The 17,353-nt window shown below is 48.2% G+C and overlaps 5 protein-coding genes across 5 annotated transcripts; 3 read left to right on the top strand and 2 right to left on the bottom strand.

Moving 5' to 3' along the window:
- Positions 1-589: 589 nt before the first annotated feature.
- On the bottom strand, positions 590-9,578 carry F5Y00DRAFT_244869 (NUC071 domain-containing protein). Its single transcript, XM_048008897.1, has one exon. It carries the CDS (start codon positions 9,352-9,354, stop codon positions 979-981), a length of 8,376 nt encoding a protein of 2,791 aa, XP_047862015.1. The 5' UTR covers positions 9,355-9,578; the 3' UTR covers positions 590-978.
- A 241-nt stretch (positions 9,579-9,819) lies between these two features.
- On the top strand, positions 9,820-11,128 carry F5Y00DRAFT_244868 (ribosomal protein L34Ae). Its single transcript, XM_048008896.1, has 3 exons — positions 9,820-9,962; positions 10,050-10,173; positions 10,442-11,128. Exons 1-3 carry the CDS (start codon positions 9,925-9,927, stop codon positions 10,628-10,630), a joined length of 351 nt encoding a protein of 116 aa, XP_047862014.1. The 5' UTR covers positions 9,820-9,924; the 3' UTR covers positions 10,631-11,128.
- Positions 11,129-11,348: 220 nt separating this feature from the next.
- F5Y00DRAFT_244864 (uncharacterized protein) lies at positions 11,349-12,938 on the top strand. The gene is made up of 2 exons (XM_048008895.1): positions 11,349-12,057; positions 12,116-12,938. The coding sequence occupies exons 1-2, from the start codon at positions 11,601-11,603 to the stop codon at positions 12,322-12,324; spliced, it is 666 nt and encodes a 221-aa protein (XP_047862013.1). The 5' UTR covers positions 11,349-11,600; the 3' UTR covers positions 12,325-12,938.
- A 694-nt stretch (positions 12,939-13,632) lies between these two features.
- On the top strand, positions 13,633-16,377 carry F5Y00DRAFT_151389 (alpha/beta-hydrolase). The gene is made up of 4 exons (XM_048004541.1): positions 13,633-13,670; positions 13,857-15,234; positions 15,293-15,463; positions 15,513-16,377. The coding sequence occupies exons 2-4, from the start codon at positions 13,946-13,948 to the stop codon at positions 15,904-15,906; spliced, it is 1,854 nt and encodes a 617-aa protein (XP_047862012.1). The 5' UTR covers positions 13,633-13,670; positions 13,857-13,945; the 3' UTR covers positions 15,907-16,377.
- A 389-nt stretch (positions 16,378-16,766) lies between these two features.
- Positions 16,767-17,299, bottom strand: F5Y00DRAFT_264975 (uncharacterized protein; the record flags this gene model as incomplete). The annotated part of the gene is made up of 2 exons (XM_048011740.1): positions 16,767-17,177; positions 17,240-17,299. 2 exons carry the CDS (start codon positions 17,297-17,299, stop codon positions 16,767-16,769), a joined length of 471 nt encoding a protein of 156 aa, XP_047862011.1.
- Positions 17,300-17,353: the final 54 nt, after the last annotated feature.

The raw sequence follows: 17,353 nt of genomic DNA, 5'->3' as shown, positions 1-17,353 counted from the left end.
GCTGCTTTCGTCAGCGCAAAAGTTGGGGGTAGGAGGGAGGAGGGAGGTAGGATAGCTTACCTAGCTTTCATGCGAAGTGCCTGCATACGGTAGTAGACTATATGCGACCAACCGGTCCCAGGGACGGCCTCCTGCGGCCGCTTTCTTAACCACTTTGCGCCGCATCTACATTCCCCATCTGGGTCTGGCCTGAGCTAATAACGTCGTCCATCAAGGAAAAATCTATAATATACCGAACAAACTTGGTCGCTAAAACTCCGCTACTCCACCCCAGAGTCGGGTGCGCAATCCGGATCGATGCTCGAGCGGGCAACCTGTCAAAATCGTGCAGGCTTATCAGCCTTGATCTCCACATCCGCCTCATTTGATAATTGACGGGCGGGCACGAGCTCGGCGTGGTACATGTCTTATAGGTACCTGGGCTGCTGGGCCGAACCTGGCAGCCTGGGTAGCATTTAGCCCTCGAGGATCCTGGGGAGGGGAAACAGGGCCCAAGCTTCCTTTTAGAACAAGATTATATCGCAATGCGGAATAATGGTGATCGCAAAGTCACGCACACGCACTTTCGGTTCCGAGTCCATGGTTGTGGGGGTATTATCACATTCTCGTATACATAAGGTACTACATATAATAACATAACATGTAGCTGATGTTACAATGAGGTACGTACCGACCCGGCATAATACCTTTGAGGTAAGCAGATAGAAATAGCAATATGAGTTTGAAAAAAAAAATACATATCAATGCTCTCTTTCTTAGGTCAGAGCTGAGCCTTTATCCCTGAACTTCGTAATTCAATCCATTTTTCTTAAACGCCATAGAAAAATACTAGCAAGCACACCACCATCACATCGCCGGTTTTGGAAATGCTATTGTAATGCATCATTTCATCTCATCCCTATTCCTATTATCATCTCCCATTCATAGATGGCGATTTGTTCTTCCCTCTATAGCCACCCCTCAAAATAGTCAAGGTAATTAAGCGAAGTTGTCGCTCCTGTCAACACCCGGGTCTTCCATCTCCGTGAAGTCGTGGAAGTGCTCCGGGCGATGCTGATCGCTATAGAACGGCAGCGGCGTGTCAAGCTTGACGTGCACCGGCTTCTTCTCCAGGCCGATGAAGTTGCTGCCCATAAAATTATAGTTCCACTTTCCATCCTCCGGTACGAGGAAGAATCCTCTGTACCGCGGGCTGAGCAGCAGCTTGCGCTTAACTCCCATAGAAGTTGTAAATCCCGCCGGCGAATCGCTGCCGAGATCCTTATTTTCAACGCCCCATCGGTATCCCGCGGGGGTCAACGCCCAGGCAGATAGGGAGACGGAGCCGGGCGTGAAAGACACATCAACCGTCACGGTCTTTTCCTTGTCCCACTTTTGATGCCGGTCGAGGTTCTGAGCGTGCGTCGTGACGTCAACCGCAGACATGTACGGAAGCTCATTGCCGGCCATAGTGTGGATCACGCCGAGAGGTTCCATATTCGAGAGATATTCATGCTGCGGCAGTTGGTGAGGCGTTTGGCTATAGCGTAGGTTACCTATTTGAGGAACCATGACAATACAACGGATCTCCTTAACTTGGTCATTATCTGGCGCAGAAACGCCGTATAGGTACCCTGCAATTTGTACACGAAGGTCGGCAATAGTAATAAACTTCTTCAGGATGTTATTAGGCATGACGTAAGTGATGTCATCTAAATCATTGTCGACGGAAGAGACGTAGATGTTGTTGGCTCGGGTTCGCAGATTCGAGGTAGCAATGGCTCTGGTTCGCCATTCCGTCTTAGACGAAAACTTCTCCTGTTCAAATCTTGACGTGGTGGTGACGATAAGCTCTTCACCATGGACGTTCTGAGTCTTCGTAGTAACGGCAGTAATTTGCTGCTGCTCCTGCTGCTGCTTCTCAATCTCCGCAGCCTGCTGTCGTTGCATCGACGGCGCAGAGATCTCCATACCCAAGATGATATCTCGGACTTCGCTACTCGTCAAGCTAGAGACGTTGACATTATTCTTCTTTCCATAGTCGTGCAGAATCAAATCTCGTAGCTGCGTTTCAACCTTAATCCAGTCTTCATCCGACAATGTGGGCCAAATATGGTGCACTTGAGTTATGACAGTCTTGTCGGGCCGTAGAATGAGTTTTGTCTTGTCCGGGTTAACGTGAAGTGCACGTAGGATGAGAACAAGACGGGAGAACGCCGTGTATGACGAGATGCTCTTGAGCCATTCATCGTAGAGGTTGAAGAGAACCATCTGAGGTTCCGTAGCACGGAGAATCATATCACCTAATTTCTCGACTTTCATTGCCGCCTGGAAGGGTAACTGCAGTTCTGACGCTCGAATAGAGATGTTCGGGAAATCTAATAAGTGAACCTCGAGAGGATCCAGCAGGCCCTTACGAGTAACAATAAGCTCCTTCGGCTGTTCTTCAACTGGTAACGATCGGATGAGAGCTGCAACTTCTTCAGCCGTTTTCCACTTGGCTAGCTGACCGAGACGCTTTTGCCCAGCCCAGACGCTAGTATGAATGATCTTTAAGAACAATTGACCAGTTCGCGGATTGAAGATGAAAATTGCTCCGTTGATTGGTTTTGTGGTCAAGTTACCTTCAAAGGTCTTGTGGATAGTAACTCGGTACACGTTGGTATCGTCGATGAAGAGCTTTGTCTGATTACTGAACAATTCGGAGTAGTTCTGGGAGTTGAGGAATTCTTGGTTGCTCTCCGAAGCGTAGAGTTGGAGACCCTTCCTGATACGCTCACGGAGAACGTAGAGTGCGGGGTTGGCTTTCATGATTTTAGCCATCGCCTGCTGTACCAGGACCTTTAGACCTGGGAAATATTGTCCGTAGGCGGAGTACAGGTTGTAAGCAAGATCAATACCAATCATTAGACCCGTTGCTGAAGGGTAGATACTCATGCTGTCCTGAGTGTAATCCAAATACTTCGCACGAGTATAGCGCTCAATGTCGTGCGAGTCATAATCACCATATCGAAGCTGGATATCAAGCCAGAACTTGTTGGTTGTGGTAGGCTCGATTATGTCCTTAGTGTCGTGCAGAAGAGATGGCCGAGTGACGTTCCATTTATTGCTAGCGAAAAGTAAGATATCTGCGCAGGAGCTGTTCATCTTGTACGACTTTCGAGGATGGATGGTTTCTTTCTGAACCGTTTCAATTCCGAGAGACTCTAGCTCCTGATCGAATACCTGGCAGAAATCCATGACGACGGACTCGTGAATCTTCTGCCACAAGTGGGCACGGAAAATCTGAATAAGGGAGATCTTCAAGGTGGGAATTTTACCGTGTAAGAAGATACCTGTGAGATCGAGTTGGACTTGGAAACCGACATAAACGTTTGCTCGGTTTATGGTAGGCGACCACCAAAGAGTAAATCGACGGTTGGGAATCTGGTTTAGACCGGATCTCTGAGCGTTGGTTAACTTCTTGAATTTCATGGATTCTTCAAAACCACTGTTGTGGAGCACAAGATAGTCATGTCGCAAATAGAGCTGGTCTTTATCGACTCGGAAGCCTGCCCATTCTGTAGCTTCTGTTTCAAGAGTGATGTCTTTGACAGCAAAACTATGGGTTTGAGGGACGAACTGTGTAGCCCCTATTTTGCGCAGGAGGAGGCACGGGATTTCACTCAGGTCTCCAGATATCTCAGCAACCAGTTGTGAGTGTTGCTGCTTGGTCAAGACGCTAAAACCTAGCGAACGCGCAAGGGAAACAGTATCCCAAAATTGAGCCGACTGCTCAGGACCGTTTTGACGGAAACCAAACACGTTCCCAGGAGAAACATACCAGCCGTTGGTGTCAAGTAGGCCAGCAAGAACAGCGAGACGGACGGATCGTGAGTTACTTATAAATAGAGAAGGAACATATCTTTGGTCGACGTCAAGTTTGCCGAGGGCTTGGAGGAGTGTATCGACGCTTGATGTATCCTTAGTACCGTTAACAATTCGACTAGCCAACCGCTCCGCCTCCTCTTGTTGCAAACTTCCATACGCTTGCTGGCCAGTCTGCAGACGAATAACATGCTGGCGATTATAATCATCAGAGTCGTCTTCTTCTCCGGAGCTAATCTCCTCGTCCTCACTGATTATATCTAGGAGGTCTAAGTCGGCGTCGGACCTTTTCTGAAGGTCAAGCTCAACCGCAAATCTAACCAAGAAGTTTCGAATCTCTGCTTCATGGTTGGCCTGTTTTGTGGTGCTGGTATGGGTTTTATCTCCAAGCCAGAGGCCAAGGAAATAGGGGTCAACTGGCACAGCCTTTTCGGGTAATTCGAAGCCAGAAGATCTAAAGAGCTTGTATTGATTCCTCTCTTTTGGCTCTAGGGCTGCAAATTCTGCGGCGGTCATTTCGACGGTTTCATAGTGCCTGGCTGCTGAACCGGTAGATTTTGGTGATGGCGATGCATGGTAACGACCGAATTTCTTGTGTTCGCGAGAATTATACACTCTCCTATGTCCATGAGTATTGGATTCCCCACCCTCGTTAGTAAGATCCTTCTTATGGAATACCAGAATATGGTTTGGAGTGACAACGAGGTCCTCCTGGCGACCTCCAACCTTAATACGGTAGAGGCGATCCTTGCCATTGACTATATTGAAAGCGCGTCGTGGTGTTCCATCGGGACCTAGAAGCAGATCTCCCTCCTTGACGTCCTCGACAGCGATCTGAGTGTGATCGTATCGTAGCAACTTTGTCCCTTTAGCAAGACAGGCCTTCTCCCAGAACAGACCCTCCCAAGAGGGGAAGCCCGTGGCTTTAAACAAGGTGTGCTCAAGGATCGTTTCGACACCGCCAAGGGCCTGGATGACATCTGAACGGTATGCGTTTAGGTTCCAAAGCTTTCCGTCGTGACGTTGGCTCGTCCACCAGAAGGGGTTGCTCTTCATGAGCTGGTAAATCTTGAATTCGCTTCTAGTTCGGAAGCCCTTGTCGAAACTGAGCGTACTCCTGTCCTTTTGGAACAGAGTGTTAATACGAGGCAATCCACGGTCCCAGCTGTCCTCCAAGTCTTCCAAGGTCAAACGTCTGTTTTGCTGGTTTGCCTCTAATCGCTTTTGAGAGTACTCAGTCCAAACCCTCTGCGAATCGATAAATTCGGCTTCCCACGGGATGATATATCTGAAAATATTGGGAATGAGCGTCTCCTCGTCGTGCGTCATACCAGCTCTGAAATGACTAACTCCAACGTCCGTCTGTTGCGAATAGCGCTTGTCGCTAGCTGGGATAAGAATGTGCGAACCAGAGATCATTCCGAGACCACCAAGCTCCTTTGGTGTGTAGAAAACGGCGGGAGGAAAACGTGACGGCATCTTTGAGTTCAATCCGATCTTTACCCGGGTCTGAATTTTGGTCTCACACTTAACGATGGTATCCAACAAATTAACCGTCGATACAGCAGCCTCACGGTAGTATGTGAAAAGCGCAATGAGGGCTGTGTTCCACTTATTGGCAATCTTAGTGAAGGTTGTTGATCCCGAAGACATTAGAATTTGACGAATTCTGTTGTTGAATTTCTGGATGTCTTCCTCCGTAACTTGTAAAAAGGCATGCGCCGTCCTCTCCTTCGTGGTATTGTCCACGAGAGACCAAACACTATCCTTGATAGGGAACTCGTCATTCTGATTCCTGATCTTCGGTAGAATGCGAACCTCGAATCCGCACATGGAGAAGAGCAAGTTTGGATTATCACGGCTATAGACGCTGGCGAAGGTATCGTCCCACTCAATCGTAGTAACAGATCGAGGGAGACGGTTCTTCAAATCCCAAAAGACGGCTCGGCCAAGGTTGACGTCGTGCCTCATCAACCGCATACGGGAATCTCTCGGCCAGCATTTCTTGCTCTTGTAACCGATGACGTTCTCAAAATTCGGGTCGGGCTGCTCTGTTAGGAACCGTTGGATGAGATCTCGCGACTCCTCCGCCGAGAAACGCAAGAAAACCCATATCTTGTCGATATATCTTGTATATAGACGGATAGGGTGCTTGGTCTCCGTCTCACGGTCGCGGAACTGAAGGAAATCATTAGGGGCGGATGGTGGGCCGGCAATTTCGCTAGCTCGGTTCAAGCCGAGGAGTAAGAGGTCAAGAACAAGTCCGTAGTACTGGAAGACAAAACCAGAGAACTGAAGACCGCGTATCATACCGTAACTGTTAACATGGTTCATGTCCTTGTAAGTTAGCTGTACGTTGTTCTTCGAGCTGATGTAATCTGCCAAGTTGTGATCCATGATCAATCTTAGGAGTCTGTTAAGGAGGGTGAGGTCTATCTTTTCATAGACCTTCGAGAGCTCGGTTTCAATCATCACGTTGCACTCGCCATCTGCAGTCTCCCAAACCTTTTCTAAGTTGTTGATGCCCTGAGCCCACTTATACACTAGTAAGGGTGGCACCTCAGAATCCGAAGGCTTGATCCAGGCAGGGAAGAGGTGTCGCTGATCGGCCTGGTACCAAAGATACTGGTCAAGGTAGGCATCGCTGATCTTTTCTATCGGCTCTATGTCGTAAACGGGATTGATAGTGCTGTAATTGTCGTTCATATCAATTTGCACTTCCTTGAAGGCTCGCTGCGTGAGCAGGAACCGCTTAATCCTCTCTAGAGTAGTACCGGGGCTATCATAAGCTTGTTCAATCAAAGCTAACTCTTCTCGCTGGCTTTGGTTGAGGCGACCTTTCACGGAGTATGCCTCTCGTAATCTTTCGAGAGCAAGGATTAATATTTTCGTATCGTGTTTGTACGATACACTTGGGAAGGGAATCGGGGTAAACTTTCGCGATTCAAGCCAGTGCACCGTGGTTGTGTAGATCGCCACGGCTTCCTCGGACGACACATAAGGTCCGTCCTTCATGTAATTATGTTGCCTCTCTTGTTCGGCCTTAAGCCAAAGACGTGTCAAACGACCTACATTCTTCTTCGCGACCGTCTTATCGACAGTAGCACCTCGTCGGATACGCTCACGGTTGTAATGAGCAACCGAAATCCACCAGTCTGCCTTCGACTTGACGTAGCGGAGAATAATGTTTTCAATAGGTGCAGGTAAGCCGGGGACTTTCCATGGAATGTTACTCTTCCAACACCTCCAGGCTTCGGATAAGTGTTGAAGAACAGTGTTAACCTTGTTTTGTTTGATACCCTCGGGCATCATGTCCATTAGATCGGCCATTACGGAGGCTCGGAGTTCAAGGTCGAAGTGCGATTCAACACGTTGCTTGGTCACGGTCTTGGCTACACCTTTACTGTGGCGTCCTTCGAATTGACGCGATAGCAAGTTTCCAAGCCATCGCTCAAGAAGGGGAATAATACCTCTCATGAAGAAGAGCCAGACACGCCAGGCAGGCGCCCAGAAACCACATCCAGGGCCCTTACCAACAGGCCCACTGTTGAACCGATAGTAGATAAGATGCTTCAGATCTTTGCACGACCGGATCTGATGCATGAGCTTATACTTGTAACGGTACATACCAGTCAGCTGGCCAACATGGTTAAAGGCGTAGAGAATGCCGTCCGCTAGTTGGAAAGCATCAATGTTACCCAAACGGTATTGTACCTGCGCGTCGACGATGAGCTTCGTGAGGCGTAATATTTCACGCATTAAATGGAAAGCATTTCCGAACCGCGACTTCTTTCGCTCCTTCGTCGTTAGCGTTTTCACGGGCTTAAGATTAAAATTGTAATCTAGATGGAGGTATGTAAGATTCTTTCGGTGAATTAAGAGGTTCAGCATGTTAAATCCCTGCCGACAAACTTGAAGACCAGCTTCAACCCAGTCAATCGTCGTCTGCTGGAAGAACTTGGTCTGCTTCAAGCTCTTTAGGAGACTTTGGCGATTGAGCGCCTTCGGCTTCTTCTTATGAAGCTCATTAAGAACGTACGTCTTGAGGAGCTTCTGATACGATACTCGGACTTTGACGGGCTGCTTCGGAGGACAGTGCTCAAGGTACCACTGCTTCACAAGCGGGACATCTTGCGCACGCACCATACGACCGGACCTACGATCGAATGGGAAGGGAGCCCACCAGAGGGCAATAGCAGATGATGTATCTTCGGTGTAGAGATCCTCATCGGCTAAGAAAGGCTCAACACCGGCTGGTAGTTCGAAAGTGTCCTCTTCGGGCTCTTCGAGGTTCCCGGTGCCGAATATCTCGTCCTCGTGGCTAATGGTAATATTCTTTGGCGCAACCGAGCGGGAGGAGATGGGATTAATCATAGGGTCGAAATGGAATGCGGGCAAATTAGGGTCTTCAGACTTAGTATACACGATTTGAGGGTGAGAGTACCAGTTAAACTGGACGCTTCGGGGAAGAGAGTTATAGAGGTAAGGATAAGCGACCCGGTACTCGGTCCGGATGGGAAAGCGGAAGATGATTCTGTCGATGGCGTTGAACTCCCCGAAGTCCTCATCGTTCGGATCAATATCCTTGTACAACGGTTCGAACCGAGGACCGCCGGGCAGTGCAACGTTTAACGCTTTAGCAGTAAGGAAACTCTTCAAATCAAAGAGGTAGAAATAGTTCTGGTCGACTATCTCACTTAGTAACGGGCGACTCAGTCGGTGAAGCGCCGCCATCTGCGGCAATGTGAGATTCCACTGCTTGTAACTCGGCCCATTGACATGCTCGGTATCAACTAAGGGCCGATGGTCATAAAACCATTCATAAACGGCAGCGTCTTCTTCCTCGTCGAGCTCCATCTGAATTGGTTCTAACGGTTCCACATCCTCAATATTCTCCGACCAAGACAGCGGAGGTTCTTCGTCATCAAACGGCGGGAATCTCATCCTCTTGAACAGTCTCCTGTCACTCTTCTCCTTTCTCATCGTCAACCACATCGTGGCCCATTGCGCGTGGAATACGGGCGGAATAACTCGAGGAATCTCGTTTACGAGCGTGAGGCATCCGTTGACATGGTATAACACTTTAACTTCCCTTGCCGATTCCCACGGCATAGGCATGTTCTCCAGCAACTTCATGACCGCGTGAGGCATGAATTTTAGCGCACCAAGATAGCTTCGCTTGTCGCTGGTGTACTTTTTCTGAGAAACGTCACCAATATCCTTCACGATCTTACGTAGATGCTCAGGAGGCATATCAGCCTTCTGAGTCTCTACAAACCCTCCCTTGCGCTTCTCGCCAAAGCGATTTCGCTGATTTCGAAGCCATTCCTTCTTCTTCTGCGCAAACTTCGCGGTCTGCAGGTCGGTTGGAGGCCGGTATCCAGGGGGGGGAGGAGCTGGAGCTCCAGGCGGTGGAGGAAGAAAATCTGATGGGGGACCTGGTGGAGGAGGAGGCGGCGGAGGAGGTCCCCATCCGGGAGGAGGTGGAGGAGGTTGGAAAGACGACATCTTCAAGTTGATGATTATCAAAATTACGCGACTTTTTTTAGATGCTGTCGCTATCGCGGCGCGATCTGTCGCGCGAGGATGCTAAGGACGCCAAATACAGCCGGATAAAGGTGTTGGCTCCTAACAATCCTGAAATAGAAAATTAGAGTTAATGTTGTAACGGGGCGCGTCGTCTCCCTGATTGACCGACGCGAAAAGAAGATTAAAGTTGTTAAAGTGATGGAATGCCTCAAAGGTTAAACTTTGTAGGGGCAATTTTTCCTATGACCTTTTAGTCCCCACTCAGACTTTGGCAAGCCGGGGTTAGACTCGATCGATTACATAAGGAACTTTGTCGGCAGGTGGTCACGTGGGTAGGACCAGGTGGCAGGTGGCTTTCGGGCTGGCAAAAGAGGCTAGTACTTGTGGCTAAATCAGAAACCCCATACCACAATTCTCATTGGTTCAATCGATAAGCGGGCTAAAGATCCATCCCACACATCTCTTCCGTAAAAACACCAAAATTCATCCCTCACAAAAAAAAGTTGCAAAGGAAGAAGTCAAACCATTCCACCAGCAACATCAGTCAAAATGGCCAACAACCGAGTCACCTACCGCCGTCGCAACCCGTACGTCTCCCAATTTGATTGAAATATTCATAAAATCCGAATAATTCCTGCTCCTAGGATCGCGTAAAGCTAACAGGTCGCTTAAAGGTACAACACCACCTCCAACAAGACCCGTGTCGTCAAGACTCCCGGTGGTCAGTTGCGAGCTCTTCACATCAAGAAGCGAGGAACCGCCCCGAAATGTGGTGACTGTGGTGTCAAGCTCCCCGGCGTAAGTACCTAATTCAGTTATTTTTGGTTATTTTAAGGAGGGAAACCGAGAAGGGAACCTAGGAAAATTCGAACCAACACCGACTCCTGCGACAACAGCTATCATGTTTCTCTTCGGCTGAAACAATTCAGTATTACCAGCATAGAATCGAATTTGCGCAACTCTTTTCCACTTGAGACATAGATTTTACGTTCGATAAACAACATACAAAGACTCACCATTCAAACAAACACGAGCGTGTCAAACCAATACTAACTATCCATATTAGATTCCCGCCCTCCGACCCCGTGAATACTCTCAGATCTCCCACCCCAAGAAGACCGTCCAGCGAGCGTACGGTGGTTCAAGATGCGGTAACTGCGTGCGAGACAGGATCGTCCGCGCTTTCCTGATTGAGGAGCAGAAGATCGTCAAGAAGGTGCTGAAGGAGCAGAGCGAGGGTTCCAAGAAGAAATAAACTACCGAATGACTCTGGGATGGAATGGTTCGGCCTTCATTGATTTGGTGTTCAGAGGGACAGGGCTGCATGTCATGCGAACGGCTACTGAATAGCCCGCATCTGTTTCTGTTTCTAGGGCTTCTAGGGCTTCTTCTCATGGTCTAGATGATCGGAATGGTATAAACGACATCAGGACTACCACTGTTTATATCGTTCCTCACATCTGCTATGCTGTGACACGAATACCACGACTTAATGGACATAGGCTATTTTCTAGTCTAATTTGGGCGGCGTTGCTGCAAGTCTCGGGGCATGTCAGTATTACTTCACTACGCTCCCCTTATTTCTGAATGAGGAGAACACGGGCGTCCTTCCCAAATCGTAATATTTCCAACGCACAAGAGCTCTATCACTACAGTTTGCTAGTGGTTTCTATTGCGAGACCGTATGTACCGCCGAACCTAAACCTAATACGTAAATGATGTCTTCTAGATTTCCCAAAACAACTTGTGTACGAATAAGTGTCCTGTTTGAAATAAGTATGAAAAGGCACCGTTGCTATTCGATGAGTCTAGTATTTCTTCAACTGCTGCTCTCAGATACATCACAGAGTATGGTAACTATCAAATTTGAAAGTTGTTCCTTTATACATTCCTTATAATTCAATAACATATCCTAGCTAGTATGAAATTGTAAAAATGTTTAATATGGAATTATCCAAAACTATCACAATAGAGAATGAAGCAAAGCAGGATAAAGGTCTATCTACCAGTTACAACGTTAAGATTTGTGCTTATGTGGATATAACACAGTGGAAATGACAAAAGTATATACTGTACAAGCTTCTCCAAAAATGATGACGTTCAACCCACCATATTTTTGCGCAAGCTTCCAGCTCCTCCGAATGAAAGAGAGAAAACTCCAGGTTGTTCAAGGGGTAAAGCGCGATGGAATTTTCCGCTAGAAGCTAACAAAATTAATTACGGCCATGGCTTCTACAACACGAGCTTGTCGGCCTTTAAATCGGCTTACCACGACTTTGCGACAGCCGAGTCTTCAAAGCCGCTGGCCACTACCCACAGCAAATACCCTCCGTACTACAGCCAACTACAGAGTTTTCCCGTACGCGGCATCGCAGTTCCACACTACCGCATCGCGTCGCGCAGACGACGAACAGCCGTCCCGTGCCGACCTTTCGGCCCTAGATGTGCTGGGCAATACGCCGGTGCCCTCCACTTCCGTAGACGTCTGCACGTCGAACGGCTTCTTCCTTAACAGCGGCGCAAGAGTCACAGACGGCTCTGGCGTCCTCTTAATTAACGGCGAGGCATTCGTATGGCGCCCGTGGATACCTCGCGGCGAAAAGAGGCTGCTGAATAAGAAGGGGCAATGGGAGGTGCCGAATGAAACCTTTGGATTGTTTGAATTGCTGTGGCCCCGACCAGGTAAGAGGCGAAATATAGCTATACATTGGTGGGCTTGTTGCTGATCAGTAACGTACAGATTTATTAATACTCGGCCTCGGTCCGGATATCCGGCCTATAAGTCCTGAACTGAGGAGGCATATTAGTAGCTTAGGTTTGAGGGTAGAGATTTTGGACACGGGGAATGCAGCTGCGCAGTACAACTTGTTAGCTACGGAGAGAGGAGTTGAGGATGTCGCGGCTGCGTTGATACCCATTGGCTGGAGAGAGGGCGTGGGGGCTGCTTGAGCGACGTATATGATCGTTCATCGTAAACGTCACACCTATACGGTTCACTCGGGCCTGGAGGTAAGAGTACGCATAGAGAATTATGCGGTTCGCAGTATCGTCAGTCTATGATGGTCTTATTCTGTTCCTAGTTATGGGTCGGACCGTCGCTTTAGTCTTATCCTAGGCTATAGCATTGCCCGTAAATATGAAGGTCTAACTGGCAAAGACTGCATATGTACCTAATATAGGCAAGAGGTCGAGGCAAATATGTACTATATTGTACTATGAGGCATGTATACTATATGAAAACTCAAATACCACTGGGATGTATGTACGTATTAACACGACTTGAGTCGGGAGAGGTGTTCAAGTAAATCGTCAACGCTGTTATTTTATCGATACACTTGGAAAACTCAATATCGTATAATCTACCTGATGTTATCTAGATATGAATATTAAGATAATTCATAATTCATATAGAATCTTGTTAGTTGTACCATTATTTTGTAAAATGATTCGGACGGATAGCTCGTCGCCGTCTTGGCGAAAAAAGTCGGGGAGTACTAAAATTTTTAAGCTTGAGTCATTTAATATTCTAGAAAAGTACAGATATCTCTTTTCGTCTTTTGAGGTTGCCTCAACCATCTTAATGTCTCATCTAAGCCAAACCCGGACTTACTTAGGTATTTAATCAAACCTAGATCAGCCTTGCATATTGTGGCTGATCTAGCAATTTCTTCAAGTTCTAATTGGTCAATGGTAACAGTCCAATAACAGCCTTCTTGGGCAACACGTTGAGGCGCTATGACGATTCAGTGGCTGAAAGGAATATCGATTTATGACATTATTTCTCTCGTCCGATATAATTGGTCTTGGCCTTTCGGGTGCTAAAAGTTTAGCTTAGCTTCAATGTTCCATCGAATCCATCGAATTGTTCATTTCACATGTTATGCTGTACAACTATAACCAAACGGGTGATATCTTATTATTAGATTTCGCAGTTACCTATCTGACAATTAATGGTTTTTTATTTGTCTCGCATCGCACCACCGTATATATATTTCTTTAGGGGGGCCGACATCGTTATCTTATTTTTCATTATCTTCTTTGTTGGTTGCAGCCCAACGAGTGAATCACCTTGAGACGGGATTGCGATCCATTCCATCGTGGGAACATTGAAATATTGCATGAGTCGCATGCCATCTCCTCTCTCCTAGAGCCTAGAGGGAGGAACTGATAAACTCGGATCGTCACTTACGACAATACCCTTGGGCATCACTTACAATACCTCACATTAAAGTCGTGATTTCCCATTACCTCCCAAGTTAGGTGCTCATCTTTTTGACCGCAGGAACTTTTAAGTGGTAAGCCATATTCGCGTATTCAATCTCTTTACCTACATCTGTCCTTGAAAACGGCGCGCGACTCGGGTCAAGGTCCACTGCTATTGCCACTTTGAGCGTATCGCGTTTTCCATTGATAATTGCTTCATCTTGTACATGTTTTTTATCGCAGGATTGTGTTGTTCCCAATGACTTATTCTTATGCAGCCCACCCTTTCGTCAGATACGGGCGAAACGCCCCGGGCCTCGTTATCATCTTAGTGGGGAGTGTATGGTTTTTGTATCGACGAAATCGAATGGCCAAGACCCGGGCCAACGGGGCCGAGTCGAAAGATGCGAACGCCACAGATCCCCCACTGCTCCGGAATCACTCCAAGATAGCCTCATATACTGCACACCGGAGCGGTATAACTTATCCCGGCATTCGTGTCTTCTATCGTCGCCATCCCAAAGCGGATGAGCTCCCCCAGCATCCAGCTCCGTTACCTCTCTTGGTATTTATTCATGGCCTTGGAGGTTCCATCGCCCAATTCCACCCCCTTCTCACCAGTCTCGTCAACTCGGCATCTTGCCTAGCTGTGGATCTACCCGGATGTGGTCTATCCCAGTTTGCCCCAACGTCATGGAATGCGTACACAACCGATGCACTAACCGACTTACTCGAGACCATCATCGACGGTTATCGGGAGAAGGATCAAGGAGTTGTACTAATCGCACATAGCATGGGGACCGCAATTGCGGCAAGAATTGCTAATAAGCAGTCGGCCTTCTACTTACGGCCCCCTTCCCACGTGATGGGGCTAATCGCAGTATGCCCCGTGTCCGGGCCGCCACCGCCGCGGGCCGTGCGTAACATTCGCATGCTACTTTCTCTTCCAGATTTCATCTTCAACCTCTGGCGGGCTTGGGATAGATGGGGCGGCCCCGAGAGCGCCAGCGTTAAGCGTTTTGTTGGCCCCGGGGCAGATCTCGAGGCCCGGCAGCTCCAAGACAAGTTTAATAATGGGAGTCGGACTCCGGTGTTCCGTCGAATGGCATGGGGCGCATTGCCGACATATTCTAAAGACGGTAAAGTCGTCGGGGGCATGTTTGGCGAACCCACTTGGGCCGGCCTAAGTATTCCGGTCTACCTTATTGGTGGCGAGTATGATACTGTCACGCCGCCCACAGAAGTAGAAAAGATTCGCAGCCTTCTCGAATCAGAATCCTCTGAAGGTAGTTCCCCCGATAATATGTCTAACACTAGCGAGGTGGGTGCAATTGTGGACGCCGCAGCCCCAGTGAACACTACAACGGCACCTCGAGCCCATATACCGGAATCGATCGAGGCAATTACCGACGATGATTTTAAACGGAAACAGCAGCAGACGTCAAACGTAGAAGAGCATTATGAAGACCCTACTACGCCTAGGGACCAAGACTCCATCGGCGGTATTCCTGCACAGCCCCAGCACCCGGCTAAGGTCGTTAAAGTCACATTGTTGCCAGCCGGGCACGCTATGCTTTACATGCCAACCACGGTTCGCACTTTAGCAGGGCTAATAGGCGACTTTATGAATGATCATATCACCGGTCGATTTTCACTGTAGGTTTACTCTTTACATCAGTCTAATGCTCTCGCCAGCTTAACTTATCGCGGATAGGGGGTGGCAGCTACAACATCTCTCGCGCGACGGCAAGTGGGACGTTAAAAATCTCGCCAAGTGGAAAAGCGTCCAGCCCGTTTCTAAGCCCATCGGAGGGGTCTTCCGCGCAATGAAGACACTCCGCGAGGTCGATGAAGAGCATTCCCCTAAAGTCTTCACGGCTAAATGGTATGTTTCAGCAAACTACGACGGATGGATTCTTATTAACTCTCCGTAGGGGCCACATAATTAAAGATATTATTGATATAAGTCATGCAGATCCGGTTTACGACCCCAAAAGTTTTGGAGAAGGGATCAAGTACCACAAGTTCCCGACGGTATCTAAAATCCCACCAACAGACGCGGAGGTGACTAGCTTTATCAAACTGGTGGACCAGATCCGGGCGGAGCAATCGGAGCGTGCGACGAATGAGCAAACATTTGTCGGTGTCCATTGTCACTACGGATTTAATCGTACCGGTTATTTCGTCGTGTGCTATCTTGTTGAGCGTTGCGGATACGGAGTCCAGCAGGCCATCGAAGAGTTTGCGGCTAAACGGCCAAATGGTATCAGACATTCTCACTTCCTCGATCGCTTGTACGTTCGCTATGCTCCTGCCATGCGGAAGTGATAGTATGGATTTATCACATTGCATCTCTGGGTCTAACAGGCACTATTCTTCATCGGAGTTGGTTCATTTGGTATTTAAGGATATTTTAAAGCTCGGGTTTAGAACTGGGAACTAGGGATATCAGTGGTAGGGTGAGGGTTTACTGCTATACCTTTTTCTATTTTCTCCTTCTTTTCTAGTGTCTACCCTGTACGACTACCGGAGCGTTTGTATCTCAACGTATAGGCGTTTACCCAATAGAGGGCTGACTATTTGGTTTACTCTGCGTTATGCTGTGCTCGTGTTTCTATCGGGGAGGTTTTTCTATTGGGGATTTATTTCTTGGGCTATATGTATGAGACTATGCTGGAAGGTGAAGAGACGGATTCTAGTTGCGATAAATGTGAATATCGGCGGTATAGGGTAATTAAGTCGCCTTTGTCATAGTTTGCTACGATACATACCCATCAAATTACTTTGAATCGTTCCGAGAGATTATCCTAACCTTAGTATTTCCGCTTCAGAGATGCGAGATAGAAAGTACCTACCATATCACTTTGCACATTTAGAGTTGCTCATGGCTTATGCGTTAAACAAAGCGCTGCTTTTACTTTACTCTAAACCAAAACAGAGGGGTATTATAAAGCGATGAAACCTACGCGATGCAATGAGATTCTGGAAGAAACGCTTGTGTCCTCTCTGGGGAATCCAACCTGCGCCAGCCTGAGAGTAATGCGGGAAACCCTACTCAGGGGTAAATAACTTCCACCACCACGATACCCTATGCGTCACTGAAGCCTTAGGCCGATTTCTCGTTAGTGCCGAGATGCTCTAGAATATTCCGGACTCGAGATTGCGTAGCTCCTTCTCATCGGAGACTTTTATTCTTGTGGACGAAACCGGCGTACTTCCGAACTCTCCTCCCGATCCGGTGCCTTGGTTGGCCAGGTAGCGGTAACGCCTGGGATGCGTAGGAGTGTGGTAGGAAGTAGCCACGTGTTCTCCGATTGAGTCTGGACAGAGCGCGTCTGGGAATAGGGGAAATGGCTGGCGCTTGCCTGGATGGACGAGGGGGCGATTTTCCCCGATGTGGATATTTCCTGGCTGCTTGTCACTATCGCAGCAGTTGCTGATGCAACGCCGGTATCTCCGACATTGCGTGCGCCCTGAGAGTTGCTCGCCACTTGTCGGCTCTCACTGCTTGGGGCCGCATGAAGTGGTGTGTAGAGAGCAGGATTGGGCTGCTCCCATGCAATCCATGAAGTAGATCTGTGCTGATACGCTTGGGGATCCTCGGGGATGGTTAGTACCTAGCTGCGCTAATAGGAGGATTTATACGTTGATATGGGCTTACTATAATAGTGGCAACTCGCCGCCAGGCGCGTTGGCGGAGAGTTTGAGTTGCGACGTTCATTGTGTGTCGGGCCAGTAGATATGGTATATCGATGTAATGGTGAGAAGGAGTGAC

Source organism: Daldinia vernicosa (assembly GCF_022497035.1).
Source record: "Daldinia vernicosa strain CBS 139.73 unplaced genomic scaffold F5Y00scaffold_48, whole genome shotgun sequence".
Taxonomy (NCBI): Eukaryota; Fungi; Ascomycota; class Sordariomycetes; order Xylariales; family Hypoxylaceae; genus Daldinia; species Daldinia vernicosa.
Note: the sequence above shows the minus strand (reverse complement) of the source record. Positions and strands in the feature narration are given on the sequence as shown.

Excerpts from the sequence above, each read along its gene's own strand:
- F5Y00DRAFT_244868 (XM_048008896.1), top strand. The coding sequence starts at position 9,925 with ATGGCCAACAACCGAGTCACCTACCGCCGTCGCAACCC. Across the intron at positions 9,963-10,049 it reads ACCTACCGCCGTCGCAACCC|GTACAACACCACCTCCAACA; the intron begins GTACGTCTCCCA and ends GGTCGCTTAAAG. Across the intron at positions 10,174-10,441 it reads GTGGTGTCAAGCTCCCCGGC|ATTCCCGCCCTCCGACCCCG; the intron begins GTAAGTACCTAA and ends TATCCATATTAG.
- F5Y00DRAFT_151389 (XM_048004541.1), top strand. The coding sequence starts at position 13,946 with ATGGCCAAGACCCGGGCCAACGGGGCCGAGTCGAAAGATGCGAACGCC. Across the intron at positions 15,235-15,292 it reads ATCACCGGTCGATTTTCACT|GGGGTGGCAGCTACAACATC; the intron begins GTAGGTTTACTC and ends TATCGCGGATAG. Across the intron at positions 15,464-15,512 it reads AAAGTCTTCACGGCTAAATG|GGGCCACATAATTAAAGATA; the intron begins GTATGTTTCAGC and ends AACTCTCCGTAG.
- F5Y00DRAFT_244869 (XM_048008897.1), bottom strand. The coding sequence starts at position 9,354 with ATGTCGTCTTTCCAACCTCCTCCACCTCCTCCCGGATGGGGACCTCCT.
- F5Y00DRAFT_244864 (XM_048008895.1), top strand. The coding sequence starts at position 11,601 with ATGGCTTCTACAACACGAGCTTGTCGGCCTTTAAATCGGCTTACCACG. Across the intron at positions 12,058-12,115 it reads ATTGCTGTGGCCCCGACCAG|ATTTATTAATACTCGGCCTC; the intron begins GTAAGAGGCGAA and ends AGTAACGTACAG.